Source organism: Perissodus microlepis, chromosome 22 (genome assembly GCF_051167445.1).
Source record: "Perissodus microlepis isolate ML-2025 ecotype Zambia chromosome 22, ASM5116744v1, whole genome shotgun sequence".
Taxonomy (NCBI): Eukaryota; Metazoa; Chordata; class Actinopteri; order Cichliformes; family Cichlidae; genus Perissodus; species Perissodus microlepis.
Genome location: NC_140481.1, coordinates 3506234 through 3530661, shown reverse-complemented (window position 1 = coordinate 3530661; position 24428 = coordinate 3506234). Strand labels below are relative to the sequence as shown.

The 24428-nt window shown below is 40.6% G+C and overlaps 1 protein-coding gene across 5 annotated transcripts; it reads left to right on the top strand.

Annotated features, from left to right (window-relative positions):
- The first annotated feature begins 1645 nt into the window (after window positions 1–1645).
- Window positions 1646–23998, top strand: bag6l (BCL2 associated athanogene 6, like). Of its 5 annotated transcripts, XM_084919573.1 has the most exons (24): window positions 1648–2173; window positions 2276–2393; window positions 2855–3078; window positions 3422–3481; window positions 3584–3706; window positions 4818–4996; window positions 6658–6787; window positions 7016–7204; window positions 8528–8744; window positions 9168–9230; window positions 10688–10983; window positions 11198–11276; window positions 11863–12161; window positions 12267–12516; window positions 12597–12766; window positions 13121–13174; window positions 13270–13372; window positions 13714–13838; window positions 13933–14067; window positions 14359–14421; window positions 16770–16955; window positions 21238–21345; window positions 21542–21688; window positions 22857–23998. In XM_084919573.1, exons 1-24 carry the CDS (start codon window positions 2093–2095, stop codon window positions 22953–22955), a joined length of 3498 nt encoding a protein of 1165 aa, XP_084775699.1. In that variant the 5' UTR covers window positions 1648–2092; the 3' UTR covers window positions 22956–23998. The 5 variants fall into 5 exon arrangements, 4 of the variants coding, with proteins under 4 accessions (XP_084775700.1, XP_084775703.1, XP_084775702.1 ...); XR_014799251.1 differs by lacking the exons at window positions 16770–16955; window positions 21238–21345; window positions 21542–21688; window positions 22857–23998 and adding exons at window positions 15051–15775; window positions 15875–16769 and having other exon boundaries at window positions 1646–2173; XM_084919574.1 differs by lacking the exons at window positions 21542–21688; window positions 22857–23998 and having other exon boundaries at window positions 1646–2173; window positions 16706–16955.
- The last annotated feature ends 430 nt before the right edge of the window (window positions 23999–24428 follow it).

The window sequence follows — 24428 nt, the reverse complement described above, 5'->3', positions numbered from 1 at the left end:
ACAGTGATAAAGGTCTTAGCAACAGACAACAGTTTTTCAAATTGGGAGAATAATCTTTCAAACTCCCCCTACTGGCCACACAGAGAAGCGTAAAATACATCAAACCTCAGAGAGCTGCACAGCTGAAGCAGTGTTGTTTACATAATTTAATTGACAGCCTGGCTTGTTTTTATCCAGTTATGATATGTAATCTGAAATGGTAGTAAATTCAGCTACAAGTGTGGCCGGGGGTTGATTTAAATGTTTTATTCAAGTGTTATAGTACTAACTGTAGATGGGATACAGTATGGGATACTGAACGTTATAGGCCCACTAAAAGTAATGAAATAAACCAAAATAAAATGATTTTACTGTAAACACATCAACTGCTTTATTATTTTTGGTTTTAAATAAACTGTAATGCTCACCAATTTGAAGTGTAACAACAAAGTAATGCAAAAACTGTAACTACAATTAAAATAATTTAACTTAAATAAACAGCACCGCATTAATATGTTCTCCATATGGAAAATAAACAAAACTCATCAAAGACAGACAGTATTTAAAAAAAAAATCAACAAAGAAAAATAAAAAAAAATACTTGAAACAAGTAAAAACAAACCCCCCCCCCCCAACATAGTTTAAAATCAAATACAACACCGAAAATTGTATAACTAATTAATTCATGCAAATAAATATTAACCATACACATTTTCTAACAAACGGCATGACCTTTGAATTCAGGTATAAAACGTTTTCTCTCAGAAGTCGATTTCAGTGCCAAAACATATTTTTGAAAATGTGACCCAGACTAGTGAGAACCACCGGGATCAAAGTTAAAGCTCAGTTTTACACAAACAAGAAAAAAAGGACCTTGAATTGTAAGGTGACGTTAAATGAGAAAAATCTAGTAACTAGCTAGATACTTTGCTATTATAAACTACATTAAACCAGTTCTATGAAAATGATATTCAGACAGGGGCTTTCTTAACATTGTAGACTGCACCGCTGGAGACACGAGCTTAGAGCCTATAGTACAAATCACTACAACAACAGTACTTTGTTAACATAATACTGTGTTTCTGTACACCTTTATACCTTTGATAATATATAAATCATCATTCACGCATGCAAAAGAGAAGAAGAAAAAGAAAAACAAATAATTAAAAATATCTGAAAAGTTAATTGCTCTTTGTGTCCCCAAGTGGCGAAAGGGTCCCTAAGCATTCGCCCGACAGTCTCCCAATAGCGGTCTATCGCAAGATGAAGTACACAAAGTATGTGGTACAACCGGCCTGTGCGTTTGTCGGGCTGTCAGGCTGCAGTGAAGTTATGACAGTGAAACCGAGTGTTTAAAAAAACAAAACTTTTTGATTTGATTTTATTAAAATAATTTCATTGTTGTCCGAAGATAACATTGACACGTGTATGCACTTTCACGAGCTGGAGATAGAAACCTTTTTTGCCGAGGTCTTTATCTCGTCAGACCGCACTCCTCACAGACGACCATTCGGTGAAGATGGCAAATCTGCGGATGCAACATATATAATACGGAGGGTGGAATCATAAACGAAGCTAACCACTTAAGCTGGAACACCGGCCCACTTCTCAGTCAGTATGTTTATATTGTACCTCTGCCTGTAAAAGCGCTCAGACGCAGTCGCGTCAACATCTTACGTCATCGAGGTCATGTGACCATGCTTCCATTACGACGTTTGGGGGTTTATTTAGCTAACGGCTCAGCCTGCATTGGCTAATATTGTAGACAGCCATTTCAAAAACAAACCCCACGTTTTTGTGTCGATTAGCTGACTGACGTTTTTCAACCGAACTCGTGCAACGTCGCTTCCAGGGGAAAAGCTAGTTAGGACTGTTACCTTCTCGGTAATAGGGGTTACTTAACGTTAGCTAGCTAACTAAATTAACAACAACAGGGAATGGGTTGTCTGTTGCAAGTTGCTTTCACCATATCTGTTATTTTGACTAATCTCATGCCGTAGATGCAGCGTGTTTCCTCAAGCTTGAGTCGTCCTCCATTCCCCACAGTCGCGAGAATTACAAATACAGAAGAGCACATAAACTGGCCAACGCACTATTTAGAACATTGATAAGTATGACTGAGTCCAGCGGAATGATTGAAGTCACAGTGAAGACTCTGGACTCACAGAGCAGGATTTACAAAGTCAGAGGCGAGGTAATAGTCTCTGTTTAAAATGCTGATCTAGTTAGACATCCTCACCCTTACTGGTAACTGATTGGTGGGTGCTTATATCTTGTGTGCTTGTATTTTCTCCAGTTGACAGTGAAGCAGTTCAAGGAGCACATAGCGTCCTCAGTGGAGATCCCGGTTGACAAGCAGAGACTTATCTACCAGGGCAGAGTGCTACAGGATGACAGAACGCTGACTGAATACAGTGAGCAAATGACACCATGTGACCTGTGTATCCAAACATGCACAGTTAGGATGATCTTTGAACATGTGTCTGATTATGGCGTTATTTTTGTGCCATTATTCTGAGCGCACGCAAAAAAAAAATGCAAGTACAAGTGTTGCATTTTGAGGAGAAATTTATTTTGAGCGAACAAAATTCACTGCTGCTTGCAAGAAATGTATTTCAGTGTTTGATATGATCCATGTACACACACAATAACAGCCCCTCTCGCTCAGTTTTTGCATTTGCTCAAGCACTCAATCTAAAGTAAATCCTTATTTAAATTTTTTGGCTACTGTTGTCTGATTTGTGTGGGTTTTTGTTTGTTTGTTTGTTTTCCCCCCACTCATACACTTATTATCTTTTTCAAGAAAAATTGCCAAACAGTAACCTATAAATATTTTGGAGCATCTAATGATGTCCATCGCTTTGTTTTCCTTTAGATGTAGATGGTAAGGTCATCCATCTGGTGGAGCGTGCCCCGCCTCAGGCCACTGTATTGTCCTTTGGGGGTGCAGGTGTTTCTACTGATGGGGCAGAGGGTGGAAGCAGTAGCAGCAGCCATGCCTCCTCCCAGGGTGCCCCACATGACCGCAATGGCAACAGCTACGTGATGCTGGGGAGCTTCAACCTACCTGTCAACATGATGGACTCACAGCAGATACAGGTGGGGTCAAGGCCTGCGTGCAGACAAAGAACCCTGTTCATTTTCTTCTGAGGGGAACGGTAAAGGCTTACTTACACTCTTGTGGTAAATATGTGTAGACCCTACCAAGGTGCTGTTGCCAGTATTCATGCTTGTGCATGGTGCATTATGTGTTAAATACTTTAATACGTGTACTATTGTGTACAGTTACATTTCTAAAGAAATACACTTCAGATTACGACACAGGTTACATTACAGGGTTTCAGAGGGATTTGCGGTTATGATGTACCTACGGCCTAAATTTAACAAAAAGGTATAAATCCACTGTAAGGAGCTTTTTGTGGTTTTTTGTTTTGTTTTGCAGATGTCAGTTCAGCAGATGCTGACTGGAGATGGTGAAGCCAGGGTCAGCACTGGTTCGGGGGTAAAGTGTCATTGTTCACCAATCATTTCTTTATTCTTTTTTTTGGAAACCCCTTCTACCTCACTCGTCCTGTAAATCTAATATATGTTTGTGCATCTTTAGAGCAATGGCTCAATGGATGTGCAAATCAACTTGGACCGGTCAGTTGAGAGTGAACCCAGGGTGAGGCTGCAGCTTGCTGAGAACCTGCTTAGAGACGCTCACTCTCTAATCCACAGTTTGGAGGTACAGTACATGGACTGTTTTCATATGTACTGTGGGTTTTTATTTGCAGTCTCACAGTATTTCTTAGTGTCATAAATTAGTTTTGGTACTGTTCTGTCCCTTTGTTTTTTACGAATAGATTTTTGCCACAACAGCTCTCAGCATACTTTGGGTGATGCAAACAGGAAGTATACTGTAACACTGTTATCAGAGGAGTCAGAGAATCAATTGTGTGTTATGGCTTCTGTTTAGAGTTCTTTTTTTATTTCTAGTCTGAAAATGGATAATATAATACAAAAATGGGGAAGGAAAAACTTTTCAGTACTAAAGTAATCATAGGTCTTACCAAGCATGTTAGTAAGCACCTATTATTCACTGATTTAAGGATTGCAGCCATCACTATCTTGCTGGTATGAAACCAGACCTGATGACTGAACACTGTATTTGATCTCTGACAAATCATTAGCCAATAAGCAACCCATTTAAGTTCTTTTCTGAATCACATATTAACTGAGAGTAACAAAATGAACTTTAAGTTTAATTCTGTCTGTCCTGAAGCTAGTGACTGAAAATATGAAGTCACCATTAATGTGTTTACTGAGGTGACAAAACAAGGGAGCCAGTGTTTTGTTCCTATACACTCATATACAACTGGAAGTCTTTTTGCAGACAAGTTGAACCCTGCTGGCCATTGAATAGAATGCAGGTTTAAGGCCCTTCATTGGCTTCACTCTTCAGAACATCTTTCAAAACCTGTCGACCTGTAAACTGAGAGATGAGGCAACTGTGTCTGTAAACGAGATTAAACAAAGAATAAACTTAATGAGATTCAGTGGGCAGATTGTATATGGACAAAAGAAAGCTGACAAAATATGGCATTGACTTGGCCGTACTCTCCAAGGATTCTTTTGAATCAAAAATACTACAACTTCTCTCTTCAGCGACAGTACTGTAGTAATAGCCCAGGTTCAGTACCAGGATGTGCGTGCAGTCACTTTTCACTAACTTGTTCTGTTGAGTAGACAATATGCAAATTTAGATGCTGAAAGTTTTCTTAGGATTGCCTGAATAAATCTTTAAACAAAAAACTACTGAAATGCTTGTGGGAACAGTGTCATGTTTTGTGTTGTAGGGAGTGCCCAGTGCCAGCAGCTCCCATTCAGAAGCAGGGATGCTTCCGTCTTCTTTGTCCCCAACACCATTGTCCTCATCTCTAAGAAGGCCTGAAGCACCACAAGTAGTGCTTACCAGCTCACCCCCAGCAGCATCAGCTTCACCCCAAACTGAGAGACCAGCTATCACTGGGCCCAAGTAAGTCAAAATGAATAACTGGTATCTGATCATACGGTTTATACAGTTTGCTGTGTCATGTGCTAAACAGTTTCTAGCTACTGCTGCTACTTGTAACTTCCTAGACAGATTGAGTACTCCAGTGTTTTCTCACAGAATCGTTCATCCTCTGTGATCACTACTATAAGGACTTTATCACAGCCATACAACAGTCTCAAATTAGCAACTAGTTACCTGGCTCTCCACAGGCATCATCATCATCATCAGCTGAGTAGGCGCATAAGTCAGTACATGAGCACATCTCTAAAAGGCATTAGAAGGGCTAAAGCACCAGCTGCTCATTGATACGCCAGACCAACCAACATGACTATCACCTGGACTGACTATAAGAAAGCCTCACACATGAATACTGTAGTGCTTGGTGATACAAGGATAGTGGCACATAAATATTCTTCATTGAGAACTCAGTGGGCAGGACCTCAACGCTGGAGGTCAACTCCAAGGCAGTCATTCAAGCCACCGTCAATCCTGAATATACCAAGTAGTGACATAAAATGATCGTATTTTCCGCACTATAAGGCACACTAAAAATCCTTTAATCTTCTCAAAAATCGACAGTGGCTGTGGTTACTGACCTCTAACTGGTTTTATGTGGTACACGGCGCTCAAAAATCTGTCCAAAAATGTTTTAGTACGACTTTGGTGAGCTACGAAGCCGCACCGCTCGATGGATTGTTGGAGCATTACGGCTGTCGTAGTCAGGAGCCTCGCGGAGTAATCTGGGTCCAAAACTCAAACGAACACTGCGGCATCACTGAGAGTTAAAAACGGTCTAAATTCTTTCATCTTTAATAAAATGATCAGCGTTGCTGCTTTACCAGGTGTAACTATGATGTTTAACATCCAGGCATCCATGAAAACAGAATTTATTAAATTTAACAGAGTTAGAAGTTAGCAGGAAGTTAGCTCGCTAGCTTCCACCTAAACATGATATAGCATGTTTGACTGAGAGATTTCTGAGAAAATTCAAACGTACAGCTCTGCTATCACTTCCAACATAAATGAAGACAGAAAACTAAACAGCAGTGACGTTTGCAGGGTTACTGAAGTTGGACTAGCTGGTATATAATGATGTGCTACGTGATTGCTAGCGACACAGCTATGTTAGCATAACATACACACAGTGAAGCTGGAGGATGAACGCTAACACTTTTCCACTTGATAAAAGTTAACGTGAGGGTTCCTGATGGTTAGAGACAAATGCAATCGCATGGCAGGATGCTGTAAACGGACCAAACTTCAGTCAGGAGAACAACTGAGGTTAGTCATTAATATAGTGTAACAACATGCATAGAGCATCTACGAGAGAATTCAACATTAATAAATCAATGGTGCGGAAGTGGAGGAAGGAAGAAGAATGAGTTGAGTAAAGTTTGACTTATCTGACTGTTTTGTTTCGCCTTATAATCCGGTGCGCCTTAGTGCAGACTCTCAAAGATCATCATGTTATATATCATTTTGTATGTCCTAGCTTCTTTATGCTGTGCAAATGTTGTTTTTCCCCCAAATCACTTTCTAAAAGCACAACAGATTTCAATGGATCCAAACTGACCTATAACACATGTCAAAAATGCCAGTGTTTATTGTAGTGCTGACTCTTCTTTCCCATTGTTTGTCCTCAGCCACCCTAGTCCCGCTGAGTTTGTGGAGGTTCTCTCTGAGGTCAGGAGGGTGGAGGAGCGATTACGTCCCTTCATAGAGAGAACCCACTCAATCCTCGGAGCTGCCACCTCAGCAGACTACAACAACAATGTAAGATGAACGTGTAGTGGCCATAGCAAAATATTCACACTAGTGTACTTAGGAAGAATACATCTCAAAACTTTGTGACAGGAGCTCTTGCTAAGAAATATGCCTTTTGCACTGATGGAAGTGACTTCAATAAGGGAAACCAAGAGTTTCTCTGCAGATAAGTAGATACTGTCATGTCAGTGCTTTTTAGTTAAAGCATTAATCATGATTTTATAACTCTTTTCACAGACCCAGGAAAGAGAGGAAGATCAGCGCATTCTTAACCTGGTTGGAGATGCTCTTCGTCTCTTAGGGATCACACTGGTTGTCCTTGGTGACCTACGCTGTAACCTGGGAACCTCTCCTCCACGTCACCTGTATGCGGTTGGCCCCTTGGCTCACTACAACCACCCAGTTCTGCTTCAGGCTAGTCTGCCAGTAGGTTCACACCACACTGATCTTTTGGCTACTGTGAAGAACTATTGTGTTAGGATATAGTGTAATAACCGTAACTTTACAAGTGGAGCAATTATAACATGCAAGCAATGGATAGTGTTTGAATTGTACCGAATATAATATCTTTATCTGCCATTGTAAAGGTGTACAGTGGAATTAGATTTTCAGTAGGTGCATACAATTAAGGCACATTTAATTTAATTTAATTGATTAGGATTGAAAAGGGACCATGTACAATATAAGCATTTTATAAGAGTTTGCTTAGAGCTAATTTGCATATGCAGTCCCTCAGCAGGTTAAAAAGCAAAACGTTACAGCAGTTAAATATCACATAAGAAACCAAAATAAAATGTGTAACATTTTGTCTCTGGCACATTCACCCCACATTCCTGACTACACAAGAAAAAACAGGCATTAATGTTTAAAGGTCTATTATTTTTAGTTCTTTAAAGACCTTTACAAAATTATATAAAAATATTATTATAGCAGTTTCATTTTAATGGAAAGTATAAATATCAACCAATCCAGAAAAAACACAAAAGTTATATATTAAGGTCATGGAGTGCCTGTCCAGTCTCCAGACCTCCGTCCTATAGAAATATAAACAATTTAGAGAGCTCCTGTATAGATGAGTGGGCTAAAACCCCTTCTGAGATTTGTGCAATCCTGGTGAGCAACTACAAGAAATGTATGTTTATATATATTATTATATAATAATATCCAGAACGTTAGAATGAGGATTACTGTCACCATGCACTGTCTGATTTTTGAGGTTGAGTTCTTATATAAAGTGTTGAAACAGTGAAATATTGTCCTTAAAAAATAGATTTTAAGTAACGTCTAAATGTTAATACTAGGGACTCCTTTTTAAACCTAAAGGGTAGACATAATATTTGGACATGATATAATGAAAGTGTTACATTATTTTTCAGGATTTCATATGTTGACCAATAATATGAGGGAGGTGCAACTTTTCTTACATTTCCTTAGTGTCAGCGCAGTGTTATCTGGTGCCTCTCAGTGGTTGGTTTCATTACTCATAAAAAATGACTTATTACTTGCACAGGAAGCAACAAAATCATTGATTGATTAGTAACTTTAATGCATTACATTATTGCAATGTAAACTAATGTGCATTAAAATAGTGTGCAGATTTGCGCGATTAAGCAGTGTTTGGACCTGAAAATGCAAATGTCAACATTTGTTTACGAAGGAGAAGGAATATATCAGAGGGCTTCCGGCAGTGTCACTTGTAAATTCTTACCCTACCTTTGTCACAAACCTTGAAATAAATTTCCCCTCCAGATGCATTTAGGGACAACAGTAACCATGACGTCTAATGGTAGACAAGCAACTGATGGACAGCAACAAACCTTTCAGGGCACTGACCAATCAGATCAGCAGGCTACAGGCCAGACTCTGCCTCTTCAGGCAAATGGGACCAATCGAGGAGGACCTAGGGTGATCCGGATCACACATCAGACGATGGAGCCTGTAGTCATGATGCAGATGAACATTGATGGTACGTGTGCTCCAGTTCCTTCATAGAACTGACTGTACACATGAAGTTCTGCGACTCGTCTGATGCCAGTATTTTATACACGACACTGTTCTAAAACTGAGGTTAAACTCTTTCTTCGGTTATTTACTGTATTCCTTTGTTTATTTGGATAAATGGGTCTTATCTAATTAAATCAAACAATTACAGTAATCTGCAAACGTTATTTTCAGCTGGGTCACAATTTTATTATTGTGGATCATTTAGAAATCTGTCATGTCTCACTACAGGGTTGATCTATTGATCTTCTAATGGCTGCTTTCATTAGCTGAAATGAGTGTGTGCACATTAGATTTGAAACAGCTACTGCGTACTCTGTGGTTATTTTTGATGAGTGTATCAGTTCCCCTGCTGTGAAGCTGAAAGAGTTGTGATGTTGTTGAATAGGTGAATCGGCTGCAGGGTCTCAGATACCAGGACAACCAAATGCCGCAGCTTCTCAACAACCTGGTGAGTGAAATATCAACAATTATTTTCTTGGCAAATGAATGTTGATTTCATTGAGTGAGTTGTTGCTTAAACAGTGGAGTATAGATTAGAGATGGATCGATCCAATATTTCATATCGGTATCGGTCCGATGCTGACCTAAATGACTGGATCAGATATCGGAGAGAAATAAAAAATGTAATCCGATCCGTTAAATATCAAAAAAGCACCTCACAAAACTTGCGACATGGCGTAACTCGGCTCATAACTGTAGCACGTCGGAGCTGTATGCATCAGGTGATAGAGCGGCTGTGGCGTGCGAGACCTGTCGGCGGTCTGGTTGAGTATTTGGAGCCTCGCTACCAAACCGGCATTTCATCTCTGAGAAAGTTATACAAGAGAGAAGTAAAGCAAGTGTGTAAGTTCATCTCTGAATGTTTGTAAAGCATTCCCACGTTAAGCTAAACAACCAATATATGGCGCGACTGCCTCTTCTCGCTCCCTCCCTCTGCTGTTGCTACTTCAATCATGAAACTGATCAATGATCAGCTGATCGGCTTTTCTGTCACGAGTCCGTCTCTCTTGTTTGTTTTTGGCCCACTTCGTGCCAGAAAGAGGAAACCAGCGGCTGAACAACAGCAGCACGTTTAAGCTTGATAATCTGTTGTTATAATTTATTTAAGATTACTTTCTACACCAGGATCTTTTTCTACGTAGCTGACGGCTGGTAACTGCAGGGGCGGATCTAGCAAAGTTTAGCCAGGGGGGCCGATAGGGCATGAACAGGGAAAAGGGGGCACAAAGACATACTTTTCTTTCTTATTCTCATTTAAAATGTCTAGCTTTTAATAAATAATTATCCGAATCTTCCACCCAAAGTTTTAATTTGATGAAAAATGTATAGAAGTCCATTACTGTATATAGTAACTGTTAAGTCTAATATACCCTAGTAAGCGCTAGTACTTTTTCCATCTGTGCAGTCTGCAATTCTGTTGAAGAAAAATGTTGAATCTATTTAATTATTCTTGAAAAATAATTGATTTCTGTGCATTTTTTTTCCACACTGCATCAAATTAAAGTTGATTACGTCGATTAAGCATCATGAGGTGGAGGGTGGTTCCCTATTTTTTATTTTTTTTTGCTGGGAGTTTTAGAGCCCTATTAGTTAGGTTGCTTACTCTTTAAAATACCAGAATAGGGAGGATGGAGCAGGTTTAAGTTTATTAGATTGATCAGTTTTGCTGAACTATGAAATATTTTGGGTATTTTGGTGTATTTTTTGCATACAGGTATAACAGAATAGCTTTAGTGTTTGTTTTTTTTGTAACTTGAGTATGAACTTATACAAAAAGCAGCAAGATATTAAAAAAGTGGTATCATGCCATCTCTAGTATAGATGCCCCCCCCCTTTTAACACCTTGGGCCAAGTGGACTTCAAGTGCACTCACTCAATTAAGTTTAGTCCTCTCCCTGTTCTCAGGCACAACACCTGCCCACTTCACAGAATTACCTCCTGAGTTCATGCAGGCAATTGTGCACCAGTTTTCTCACCAACCCGCTGCCATGGCTGCTGCACCCTCAGCAGCCCACCCAGTGCACATGATTCCTGGCTCTGACTCAACACCCAGTGCACAGACAGCTGCTTCACCGCTGCTCCCCAACACCCCTGTACAGGGTAGGGTAGTCCTCACCAGGCCATCCTTGTCCACCCACATCACCCAGCCTGTGGGAAATACCATCAACCTGAGGGCTACAGGTGGCCAGCAGCCAGGACAGGTAACCCACCACAGAGTGTGAGGAGATACAGGTTGAACATCACAAACATAATGTACTTAAAAAGTGACACACAAATGATTTGATTATCGACTGTCAGCTAATTTTAGAACCTCCCGATACATCTTACAACGCACTGAATTATGTAGAATAACTGTTGTGCAGTAAACGTATATTCACTGGTATGGCTCTGCACACTTCGCCTTTTTGTAAACAGGGCACGGCACTGGGTCCCTCCTCTCTCACCCAGATGATCAGTGGTCTGGTTGGACAGCTTCTGATGCTGGAGCAGCCAGGTCAGTGTCATTGTGTCACTTCCTGTTCCTGTTACAATGCAGAGTGGTATTTTTGTGTAGCTTATCTGTGTAGCCAGTTAAATTAAAAGCTTATGGATAATGTCTTATTTTAAAAGTGTAATCATCACATGCTTTATCCAAAGCACACTCTTACTCAATTCACCTGCTAGTTATTTTCACAGTATTCATTCACTGTGACTTTAGAGATTCACTAGGTTATCTTAGCTGACTGACTAGCAGCATGGTGTCTTCACCTGTCCTTCCTGCACTTTCTTGCACAGTGTGTCAGATGGTTTATTAATCCTGAGCATCCTTTATTAAAAACAATACTTGTAATAAATGTAGCCTGTTTACACCTCTGGAGGCCAGGATAACTGAATCGGAGTCCTGGCTTCACACCCTTGGAAAAACCAGTAAAAAAAAAAAAAAGTAGGAGGACATATAAAGGGCATATAAACGGTGTCTCTACAACAAATGGTGTGAAGACTAGTTAGGAGAGCAATAAAAATAATATTAATATTGACTTTTATCAGTATTGGCCTCAAAAATGTAATATTCTTTTTTCATGTTTTTTTTAACTCTCTAGGTGATCCTTCAGCGAACTCTCAGTCCTCCCTGTCTGCCTCTTCCATGTTTGTTTCCAGCACTGCTTCTCCCCCCTTTCCCTCAGCTAATACATCTGGACAGACATCCACCCGCACCACAAGTACTACCTCAGTCGGTCAGCCAGCAGAGACCAGCCCAGAGGGAAATATGGCTCAGCTCTTGGGATCTCTACTGGGAGCAGCAGGGTTGGGTGGTCCTGGCTCTGGATTGGCTCCATCCATCACTGTGACATTACCAGGGGTTCCTGGCTTCTTCCAGAGCATGTCAGACTTGGCACCAGTGAGTTCAGATAAAATGACAGAAAACCAGAATTAAACATTTCTGAACCTTAATATAAAGACTGTTTGTACCAGTCAATGAGCAACAGGTGTTGTTTCTGCACAGCCACCTGCCCCTGGCCCCAGGGCCTCACTTCTTCATCAGTCCATTGGTCCTGCTCCCTCTCAGACCGGCAGCAGCCCAGCCGGAGACTCTCTGAGCCCAGATTTATTCTCTGGCATTATGCAGGGAGTGCTGTCCACCATGATGAGCTCTTTTGGGGCACAGCAGGGCAATGGAGAAAGCATTGCCCAGTTCATCCAGAGGCTGTCCCAGACCAATAACCTGTTTGTTCCTGGCTCTGGGGATGCCGTGGGTGAGTCCTTGAATGAAGATATTGTGCCTAACAAGTTCTTGCAGTTCACACGAATCACCATGGTTGTTATCTCATGGTAGGGTTCTTTGGGGACCTGCTCTCCCTGGTGTGTCAGAGTTTCTCTATGGTGGATATGGTGCTGTTGCTTCATGGGAACGCCCAGCCTCTGAGACGCATCCGGCCTCAGCTCACAGACTTCTTCACTGAACACTATCTCCAGGAGCAAGAACCTACTGATGCCAACATAGCTGTGAGTACTATGTAGAGTTAATGTAATGGCATCAGTGCCGTCTTTATTGAGACAGTGCTGCTGTTCCTCTCCTATACAGGGAAAACTTAAATCATGATCTCGTGTGCATTTCACACAGCTTGTATTTTAATCAGTGTAACTGAAAGAATCTTTAGTTGCAACCCTAATTGTCACTCATGAAAGATCCACTGTGCTCAATCTATGTAAAATATATTATAAAGAAATAGCAGTGGCTAGTAATAAGCAAGACAAGAAAGTAGTTTTCAAAATGTTTTAATACAAATTCCACATTAACAAAGGTAATACCATAAAATTAAAATCGAATGAAAAAATGTAACATTATTCTCCCTCCAGGCAGCAGCTGAGGACCTCATCAATGGACTTGAGGATTACATCGCTGAGAGCTTTGTAAGGACAATGTCTTTCACACACAAACATAGTAACATGGACTCTTAATTTCCTGTGACATGTGCACATAAGTGAGCGCTGTGTATTGCATCTAGGCCACAGTGACGGTGCGTGAGGGAGTGGACATAATTCAGACCAACCTGTCTTTCTTCAGACAGCAGTTCACGCAAATGGCCACACATATCCTTCGCTGCCACGGTAAGTTCACTTTGATTGCAAGAAGGAAGCGGTTGGGAAAAGAGGGCATTAAGAACTGCTTACATGGAACATGGAAGGTTTTGAACTAAAACCCTTTTCAGGCATGCTATATGTGGCATTGAGTGCGTTGATGGCTTAAAGCTGGGGGTCAATTTGTTGTGGATTATGGAATAACTTCAGTTTTATTTCAACCTTTGATGTTTGATCTAGTTGCTCAAATATATCACCTCCAAAGAGGGGCATCGGTTCACAACAGTATTTTCTTATCTTAGTATTTTGTGTAGCCAGAATCCTGCACTGATGGTTTTATATTTGGGTTTTTTGTTTTTTTCACATCGCAGATCACATGTTTGGCCCCCGCCTGCTGTTGCTGTGTACTCACAGCCTGTTTGAGTGTCTGGCTCTAAACCTGTATTGCCTGGGAGGAGAACACAGATCTCTGACTGCTGTTATCAACCAACACATTGTTTGTATACATCTTCAGTAACGCATCATCATGTGCTTTGCTCATGGCACAGATTGGCAGCTGCCTGTTACTGTGTATTTCTGTGTTTGTGCAGAGGAGGATGTCTGCAGACGTCAATCCCAGTCTGGTCAACTGGCTGACCAACATGATGTCTATGAGGCTGCACATCATTCTGGAGCATAACCCAGTTACTGAGGACCAAATCCAACACTACATTATCCATTTACAGGTAATTAACAGAAACAGTTTAGAACAGATTTTTTGTCCTTTATCAAGCTGCTACTAAAACCACATTATCTATGTAGATATGTTTTGCCAATTCAAGTAATACAGACACAGTCAGGTCCCAACATAGCTGAAAAAGTAAGGGTCATGATCAAACATAAATTTGAATGTATTCCAATTTGACTGTGTCTACAATACGACCCTGTTCCAACAGCAGACTTAACAACTACGTTTAAATCTGTCATTTGAGTAATTAGAATCAGATTTAGTTACATTTCCTGAAATGTTATTTCAGGAGGAGTTGAACCAGAGGACGGAGACTGAGGTGGAACAGCCATCAGAGCGTGCAAGTGTGGAGGTGAGTTTTTACTTATTTGGGGTTTTTTGTTCTTTTCTAACTTCAGCGAGTCTGACTGCTTCTTAATGGATCCGTTTGATGTATCTTGCTCTTTCAGCACTTTCTGACTTTAACTTCAGTCAGTATGTACCCATCAGCCTGTAAGGATGTAGGTCTCTAAGATAACCTTATGGTTATTGATTTGCATTCTAAAGATGGTGTAACTGTAACAGCAGCAATTAATGACAGTAGAAAGAAAAAATCAGGCTCTGATACACAAACTGGTCATTAGTTTTAGGCTTGGTTTGACTTTGCACATGACAAGAATAGAAATGTAGAATATCACCCTATTTATAATTTTAGATGTTTTTTTTCTGTAATAAAAATTACAGAAAATGAAAGGGTTCCCATTACTGTCAAATTTTCATTACTTCCACTACACCAAGATGGGCACAATTCTTTTTATTTCAGTTAGCTGGACATTATATGAGTTCAGTCATAAAATATAATAAAGATTCAGGTGGAGTACGTGACATTTTGTACTTGTGAAACTGTCTAAGTAACTGAAAAATGATCTTGTATTTTAGTCTGAATTAGTATAATATTTTTTATCAGTGTTTAAATCAACCATTATGCTTTCTCTCTGTTAGGGCTAGGCGCTCTAGCCATATGCAGTGCAGTTTGTATCTTACAAATGTACTTCAGTCCAATGGAATGACATGAAAGGCTCGTGTGCTCACTACGGCTGCAACTAAAGATTATTTTGGTGGTCGACTAATCTGCCAATTTTTATTCGATTAGCCAATTAGTCAGCATTTAACTCAGTAACTCTTATTGCTGCTTCCTGTGGGCAAACCTCCTATTCTAGGCTTCAATACCTCACCTGCTCAAGTCTGCTCACCTGTGAATATCACCCTGTTGTCTCGTCACGCAACATATTATAATAATGACCCTGGAAACATGTGAATGTGAAAATAATCACATGTATTTTTAACATTACTCAGCAGGACCATCAGAATAAAAACCAAATTTAAAAATATAAAAAAAAATAAATGAATTAAATATAAGTGATACAAAATAAAGGGATAGTAGTATGTAAACAAAAACATAATGTGCAAACGAAACTAAAATGGCTTCTGTCCACAAGTTCAAATAAAGCTTCAAATTAAGTCAAAAATATTCCTTTTTTTTTCAGTCCAGAATAACAAGTTTCCAACATTTACAGATGAGTCGGTTCATGAATTCATGATTGCAGTGGGACGTGCTCTGGAGTGAGCCTTGCTCTCATCTTTGAGATGATGTTCCCAGCTGCTGATAACCTCGCTAAAGATGCTCTCTGTCATGAAAGCATCTGTCTGTCTTCAGCCATTCAGAGGTGCATGAGCCTCTTAACAGGACAAACTCATCTATACACCTGTGTTTTCATGGGCAAAGACTGTTACTAATCATAAATGTGGTTATTTTGGTTTTTCAGATGGTGTAGCGTTCAATGCCAACTAACTAAATGGTAAATGGACTGGTTCTTATATAGCGCTTTTCTACTCTCTGTAAGCACTCAAAGCGCTTTATACAACTAACTCATTCACCCAATCACACCAGCAATTGTTCTAAACTGTTAAGTGCTTACTGTCTAACATTCATACACATTCACACTTCGATGGATGCATCGGAGAGCAACATGGGGTTAGTAACTGGGGTTAGTAACTAACTGTTTAACTGATTATATATTAGTCCAACCCACAGATTAAGTACCTAACGTTGGGTGAAAGAGTTTTACTATTCAAAATAAATGCTAATATTAATGTGAGGAAAAAAAATAGGAGACAGTGTAGCTACTCCTTTTTGATTGGCATTTTCACTCATTAGCTAAAAAAACTGAAATGGTGTTTGCCTAGCAAGCGTCATCCTAAGAAGTTTCCCACAGGTAAGCTCACAGAAACAGTACAAACATGAACATAAACACGGTGTCAGCGCGATGCACTAACTGAACTTCCTAAACAGAGTTGACGTCACAGCTCCAGGGTGCCGCGTTTTCAATGCTCACGCACTGCAGTAGTGCTGTCGTGGATGGAAGCTGTCCACAGTCTGCTTTTAACTTTATTTGTTTAATGCTTTCAAATCTCAGTTTCCATGTTGCCGTTCGCGCTGAGTTCTTCTTCGTTAGTATTGAACAGTCTTGGCAGACGATATAGGCGATACTGCCCCCATAGCTTCCTGGAGTGTATTGCAGTTACCAAATCACATTTACTAGGTATCAGTATATGACGCGTCGAAAATAAAATTCCGCGTTCACACATTTTTGTAGTTGACGTCATCGATTATGTCGACGAATCGTTGCAGTCCTAGTGCTCACTTCACCTCTCGGTCAGATGGAGGAGAGTTCGTCTCCAGCTGCAGCCACTACAGCAGAGGAGGCCATGGTTTCCACTGGAGAGGGAGAAGCACCTCCACCTGGTTTATCTGTGGATGGTTCATCTCAGTGTTCCTCTGGGCCCCGAGCAGGACACGACGAAGTGGCTCCTGAAATGGAGCCATGGGCAGCAGCTGTTCCACCTGTAAGGATGAGGTTTTGTTCTGTTTTTGTTTTTTTAGAGTTTATGCTTGTGTTATTCCTGCACAGGTCATTAACAAACCTCAGAAATGGAACCACAGTCTTATCTAATAAGACTTATCTTTGTCCTTAATGGGCAGGATTAACTCTGTAAAGATGATGCTATTCCAAAATTTCTATATGTATTTCAATGCTTTCCCATCATGATTCCCAAATCCTTTTTTAAATCTCTGGATCATTAATCACTTCATTCATTTCGAATGGTAAACATTCAAAATTGAGGAAAGCTCTTCTTCAAAGACCCAGGCTGGTGGGAGGCTTAGCCCTTCCTAATTTCCAATACTACTATTGGGCTGCAAATATCAGGTGTATGCTGTCTTGGCGACACTACCATCTTGAACCGTCATCACCTGTTTGGGTCACCATGGAGTCTTATTTGAACAGGAAGATTTCTTAACCTGCGACTTTAGGCTCATCACTTCCTCTTGCTTTGTCTTCACCTAGTAATAATAGAGTAGTCAGTCAGTCTCTTAGAATTTGGTTTCTGTTTAGGAAGAGTCTTGGTCTCCGAGCTTTCTCACTTCAAAGCCCAATTGCGCCCCAATTGCAGCAAACCACCTATTTGTTCCTTCAATGACAGATAAGGCTTAACACAGAAAGGGTCTAAACCAGGGGTCGGCAACCCTGGGCACGCGTGCCACAGCTGGCATACAAAGGGTTAACTGATGGCACGACCATAGTTGGACTGGCCATCGACCCACCGGTCAAATGCCCGGTGGGTCGATGGCTTTTTTTTTTTTTTTTTTTGTAACGGCATAAACAATGAAATGTGGTGGATTGGCCAGATGCTGGCCGATGTGTAAAAATAACTGGCTGTGGCGGAGCTTCCACAGAGGCCAGCAGGTGGATGAGGGAGAGGGGAGGCAGGAGGAGGAGAGACCCGAGGCGGCCGCCGGTCCAAGTGTCAGGTGAACTGAACTTCAGGTAAGAAGTTATGACTTGCAGTCTGTCTGGGTCAGATATAAACCAAGTTTAGGTGCAGTTTATTTTCATTGTGCTGACTTTTTACTGTCAGTTACAATAACTCGTACTGCGTGCTAGCTAGCATGACGGAGTTTATATGATGTTACTGATAGTGAACTTTATTTTATTCATAAGGTTAGTTAGTAGAGTTGCCAACCGTCCCGTAAAAAACGGAATCGTCTCGTATTCAGAGAAAATATTACGTGTTTCGTGTTGAGGTGAAAAGGAACACAGTTTGTCACGGACACAAAGCTGGATTTATTCTGTCGTTACGCTGTCAGCTGCCTCTTCTTCTCTCATTCTCTCCCCTCCCTCTCCTGTTTCTACTTCAATCATGAAACTGATCAATGATCAGCTGATCGGCTCTCTTGTTTGTTTATCGCCCACTTTGCGCCAGAAAGAAGAAACCACCGGATGTCGCGCTAAACAACAGCAGCACGTTTAAGCTTGATCAGCTGTTGTTAGAATGTATTTAATATTACTTTCTAGGATCAGCTGATGTTTGTTGGAGCCACAGCTGTAAAGCTGCTGGTCATGATGTCGGTTTGGATATGTGGTGAGAGGGAAACATGAAGATGAAACCAGGAGACGTCCTTACTGAATCATCAGATCTGAGCAGGTGATGGAGAAACAGGTTTACCTTTTAGGTGACATGAATGAGTTGAAGGGAAGTTATGAACGGTTTCTGAGAGACAAATAACACCAGGATCCTTTTCTAAGTAGCTGACAGCTGGTAACTGTGCAGGGGCGGGTCTAGCAAAGTTTTGCCAGGGGGGCAGGTAGGGCATTAATAGGGAGAGGGGGGCACAAGGAAATACTTTTCTTTCTTATTCTCATTTAAAATTTCTAGTTTTTAATAAATAATTATCTGAATAATACAACCAAAGTTTTTTTCTGATGTAAAATGTATCGAAATAATACATATACCAACAAGTTTTTTTAATTTATTTATTTACTGAATTTCCCGGAGGAACCCACCCGAGGGATTAATAAAGTTTCATTTAATCTAATCTAATCTAAGACAGTGTACATCACCTTGACACCTCTGTGTTTGTTTTCATTCAAAGGCTTTATGGCTTTTCCTATAATACCTGGTGGGCCGGTCTCTAGTCAAAATGCCCAGGCTGATTTTTTGTCCCAGGCCGGGCCAGCGGTGCACATCGCAGATTAGCTCGCATAGACACATTAGTTGTGTTGTTTCTTAATGACGGTATCTTAGCTAACAACCCCAACTACCAGATTCAACTTGTAATTGGCTAAAAATCACTTTACCTACCGGTGAGAGGGACGTTGCTAGCTGGCTTTTTTTTTTTTTTTTTTTCCAAGTGATGTTGAAATTTCCACATTTCGACACTTCAAAAGCTTCAGGAGCTGCCCGCTCAGCGCAGCATCAACACCACGGAAATACACGGATACATCCGTAGACTCGAGACAGAATTCACAATGCGTTTTCTGGACTTTCAGGTGTTTGGACCAATGTTTTCTTTTCTGATCAAACCAGAAATCTTTAATGAGCAGCTGGATTTGTCTCGCATTAAATGGCTGAGTTAATACCAGTTAATGCGACATCGAAATGCAGCTGATTGAAATGAAAAGCTCGAGTCTGTGGGGGTCAGTTTGCAGAACTACGAACGCAGCTGGAATCCACAGCTGTGCGTGTTCATGGAGCTGCATGTTCACCTGCTGGCCGTCACTACCTGACAAGTTTAACTGTCTTCAGAACATTGCAGAGGCCTTATTGACAGTATTTGGCTCTACATATCTGTGTGAGCAGATTTTCTCTCACACGAGTGTCCTCAGGTAGCGTCTGAATGCTGGACACTCGGAGACCTGTGTCTCTGAGTGGGAGACCAGAGATCACATTAACATGTGTGTCTCTGTATTAACAAACATGCCATATTGGCCCAGTTTGTTTTTCTTATCATTGTTGTGAGGAGACCATAAATAGCATTTGCATTTTCTGTTGTACAGTTATGGAGTTCTTGTTATGGGTAAAAAGTCTTTTTTTGTTTCAAAATAGCTGATAACTATTCGCCGATAGCTGCCAACATCTGTGAACAAATATAATCCTATAAAGTTGTTCTATATAGTGTGTAGCTGTTCATATAGAGCGTTATTAAATTTATTGCTAATATGGCACATTGACTTCTGAGGAAATTTCAGATGGCACTCGTCATCAGAAAGGTTGCCGACCCCTGGTCTAAACTCTTTTGCGAACTTATATGTAAATGGACAATTTGCTTGTTTTTCTCAACTATCCACCAAATTTGGCATTGCCACTGCTCAGTTTTTACAGGTCTGACACTATGACAGCACAATTCTCCCAAAACCTCCAGACAATCCTGTAGACAATTCTTTAATGGTCAAACCAGCCTCTAGGAGCACAATATCAGTTCTGTAAAATTTAATTTCAAATTTCCAATGTTCTTCAGTAGCTGCTATCCAATCTAAATGGAACAAATCTTAACTTTCATATCACACATAAACTGTGGGATTCTATCCTTGGCCAAGTTCACAATATACCAGTGTGTGCTTGACACACACTGGTCCAGGGCTAAGTTGGTATATTGACCTGTAGAAGGTGTAGGGGTGCTCCTGGTCCATTACTTCATGTGTACTGGTCCTGTCCTTCATTGGAACTCTGTTTTCCATACTATGTGTGAAGTCCTGCGGCATCAAATTAAACTAGATCCGCTCTGTGCTGTTTTTGGTGCGGCCCAGAACAAATAGAAAGAATCTTCTCCCCCCTCGCACGGCAGTTGGTAAAAGATATAATGTCCTGTATGGATTTATCTTGTGTAGTTGGGCAGCTGCCGGTAATGCCAGTGCTGTTTAATGTTTAATATTCTGAACTATTCTCTGTTGTACATTGCACTGAAACTTTGTCTAATAAAAAGAATCAGAGCAGGAAAAAGAAATCCATTCTCAGTCCCATGAAGTTTAAACATGGATGGTACTGGGATGGTAAGCTAATTTATTCTAATGAAACCACACTGTTTAAAAAATGAGTGACAGTCACTATAGTTACAGAATTTATTTGCCTTAGCATTTGTTTTCTCCAGCATGGTCTTCATAAAAGCATCTGTGGCAGCTTGTTATTCTTAGGAAATGTAAATAAGCAGTTCTGTGTATTCTGACATCCAGGGAAACGTTGTGAAGGGCAAAGCCCTCTACAAATCTGTGATTTTCTTTACACAGATTTTTAGCTACATACATGAGCAAAGTGACCATCACTTACAGTTGTGCAATAATACATTGGTCAGGAATGGGTTCCTATCATCAGACATGACATGCTGTCCCAGAGGAAGATCAAAGCCCAGCCCCCGCTGTCTGATGCGTACCTGCACGGGATGCCTGCTAAGAGAAGGAAGGTGAGAACTGCTGTTCCAAACTCACTGAACAGAAAAGTCTGATTGTGTCACAGATCCCTTCCTCACTGTTGTCAACCTTAGCTCTAACAAAAAGACTGCATTCTCTCACCTGCATATGAAGGTAGAACTGCAGGTTTTTTGATAATGAAAAAGGCTGTTGGGCAGAGAAGGATGACGTTAGTGTTTCTACCCTTAGACGAGCCAGTGTGAAGGACCGCACCTGTCCCTGTCGGACGCAGTTAGTCGAGCTGCTCGTGCTGTGGGAGTCCTGCCTGTCTCTTCCCCAAACAGCCTGCAGGTAGAGCTGGAGAGCCCAGAGATACAGGACGCTTACGCCAAACAGGTAATCAGCTGCTGCAAAGCTGATCTGGGATGATGTAGTATCATGTGAGATCCCTTGATTACTCCTGTTTATTGTTATTCATCCAAAATTGAGTATTGATTGTTGACATATCCTGTTTTGCAGTGTAGCATACACTACACTAAAGTAAGCCCTGTACAAACAAGCAAATATTAAACAAAGGTTAAATATTAAACAAAGGTTAAGGTCCCATCCAGCAATTCAAGAAGGGTTTCCAAGCCTCTTGAAAGGTGGGGACATCTCCCTTTACTACACCAAAATCCATTCAAGTTTAGCAGCATCTCACTAAGCCACCTTTTAAAACAGGGAGGTGATGCCGATTTCCATTCTAATAAAATGAATGATTTTGTAGCGATCATGCCTTCTGTCAGAGCTGGTCTTCCATGGGACAGGAGTGATGAATAGACTCTCTCCTACCAAAGCTAATCTCAGTTCATTGGACTGGCTTTGCTAAGATAATTTGCTGTAACTAGTGTAGTGAAAACTTGGATACTAAATGTTTAGAAGTTTGTTGCGGCAATAAGAGATCATACAAAGTTTGACTTTTCAAGGACATTCCCATACAAAATGTCTGATTTGGAGGTAACAATAAAAATGTAACTGAGGAAAAAGGATGTTGATTTGAAGTTGAGAGAAGGAAGCACTGTGATCGATGAAAAATTATGCGACGCAAATATTTTTCCAGTCTAGAAAAATGATCTTAGTTGTTATTGTGAAGTGAACAGAAATGTTTCTCAGAGAGTATTTTGCATTTAATTTAGGGTCTTCAGAGAGTTTCTAAAAATGAAGTTGTCACCAGCAGATGTATGAGGAAACAACGTCATCATCAGGAAGTATTAGCTTTAGCTTTATTAACAGCCAAATAAAAAACATCGTCAAAATAAAAAACAGAAAACCCAGGCTCCCACTTTTAGTGGTTTTCTGTAAATGACCTTTAGAAGAGTGAGGAGGTCCATTACCCCATTGAAAGGAAAGAATGAGAGAACCCAACTTTATAAAAAACAATACTGGTAGATAAATAGGTAAGTTCCAAAAGAGATACGAACTCCGTGGCAGTACCAGCAGCCCTGGAAGACAGATCTTGTACTTCACTGTTCTGAGTTAGTTTTGTGTGTGAGCTGCTGTTTCTCTGTCTGTATCCTCCTGCCAGGTAAAGTGTGACATCACACAACGAGTGAGAGACGATCCAGACTTTACCGGCCAGAGATTCCCCAACACACATCGAGCTTTCTCTATAGAAGACTCCTAGTCCCAGTCAAACAGCTTGTGCCACAGAGGAGCAGGATGGGGTGATGAAACCTACCCTGCAGCGTGAGACCCTGATACATGTAATGTGGCATAAGCAAGGAAGACAGCTGCTGACTTCACTTCCTCCTCTCTTCTGTGTCATGGAGACACACGCCGCTGTAGTTTGGTTAGAATGGGAAAGTCTGCAGACTCTTGCTAAAACACCCCACCTCCAACACCTCTGAGAAGGACCTGACATCAGTGCAGAAGCAAACAGATCTACAGGATTCAAAAGGATCTAGCTTAATGTCAGAACTAATCCTCTATGGTATGCAGTTTCTAATCAGTGTGGGCAGTCATACCAAAGTTCGAGATATTATTAGTATATTACTGTATATTAGTTAGTGGTGGTGTCACTGCTAGGAAAGAACAGAGTCAGAATGTTCAGAGAATAAAGTTTCATTAATCTGTGAAACAGATGCACAATGAGAGTGAACGTGTAATCTGACAGTGTAAAAGAATGTCCGAATTTATAAGTCAGCATGCTTAATATTAGGAGGAAAAGTGTTATAGTGTTGTTAAGGACAAAAATATTTTATGAGATAAAGTGTATTTATTGTTATAGTAAACAGTGATGGTGAAAAAAACTTGTGTGATGCAAAAAAACTTAGGTGAGCACAAATCTATGCTAAAAATGATCTTCTTAAACTATTCTGCTGTCAAACAGCAGTGGTCCTGATACACTGTAATACTGAGCAGTTCTGCCCTGTGTTATAAATACATAGTAGCATAGAGCTTTGTCAGTTGCACTTTACCATATAAAGTCGTGATTGTTGTTAGTGCTTCCATGATATCCGCTTTATATTATTTTCACATCTTATTGATTTCAGTGAATCACAGACTTGCACATTTTACATTTTTGGGTATTTTAGAGCATTACGTGTAATTGACTCTGTTGAGTAATACAGGATACAGCCCGATCGGTGATATTTGTCAGCTTTGTCAAACTGTGAACTGTTACTACCTGCTTGATAACATCATGATCATAAATCCACTTTTAAACCAGTGTTTGTCAATTTTTAGTATTTATCCATCTGGATTATTGGCTTGAAATGTCTTTCTGCTTGTGGTCTCTGACAGCGGACCCATCTCTGTGTTTGTCCTGCTAGGCCAGTGTCGTGTTCGATGCTGCTGACCATAATATTTCATCACAGCGATTAGAGCATGCTGTAGAGGCACTGCGCTGCAGTGGTTTGAATCATATCTATCTAATAGACTCAATGTGTTCATGGAAATGGGAGGTCCTTTTCACACACAGAGGTTAATTGCGGAGTTCCATACTGTCCACAGGCAGTATCATTAGAGGACATAGCATCCATCTATGCACCCAGCTTTGTCTATCAATGAAGTCAGGTAACACACACCAACTAGTTAAAATTGTAGGAATGTTTTAAAGACATAAAAGGGGTCATCTGATCGTTTAGTTTTCTCTGTA

Bases quoted from the DNA above. Each gene is read 5' to 3' on its own strand.
- bag6l (XM_084919573.1), top strand. From the start codon at position 2,093: ATGACTGAGTCCAGCGGAATGATTGAAGTCACAGTGAAGACTCTGGAC. The intron at 2,394-2,854 runs GTGAGCAAATGA...GTTTTCCTTTAG, and splicing joins CAGAACGCTGACTGAATACA to ATGTAGATGGTAAGGTCATC. The intron at 13,373-13,713 runs GTAAGTTCACTT...TTCACATCGCAG, and splicing joins ACATATCCTTCGCTGCCACG to ATCACATGTTTGGCCCCCGC.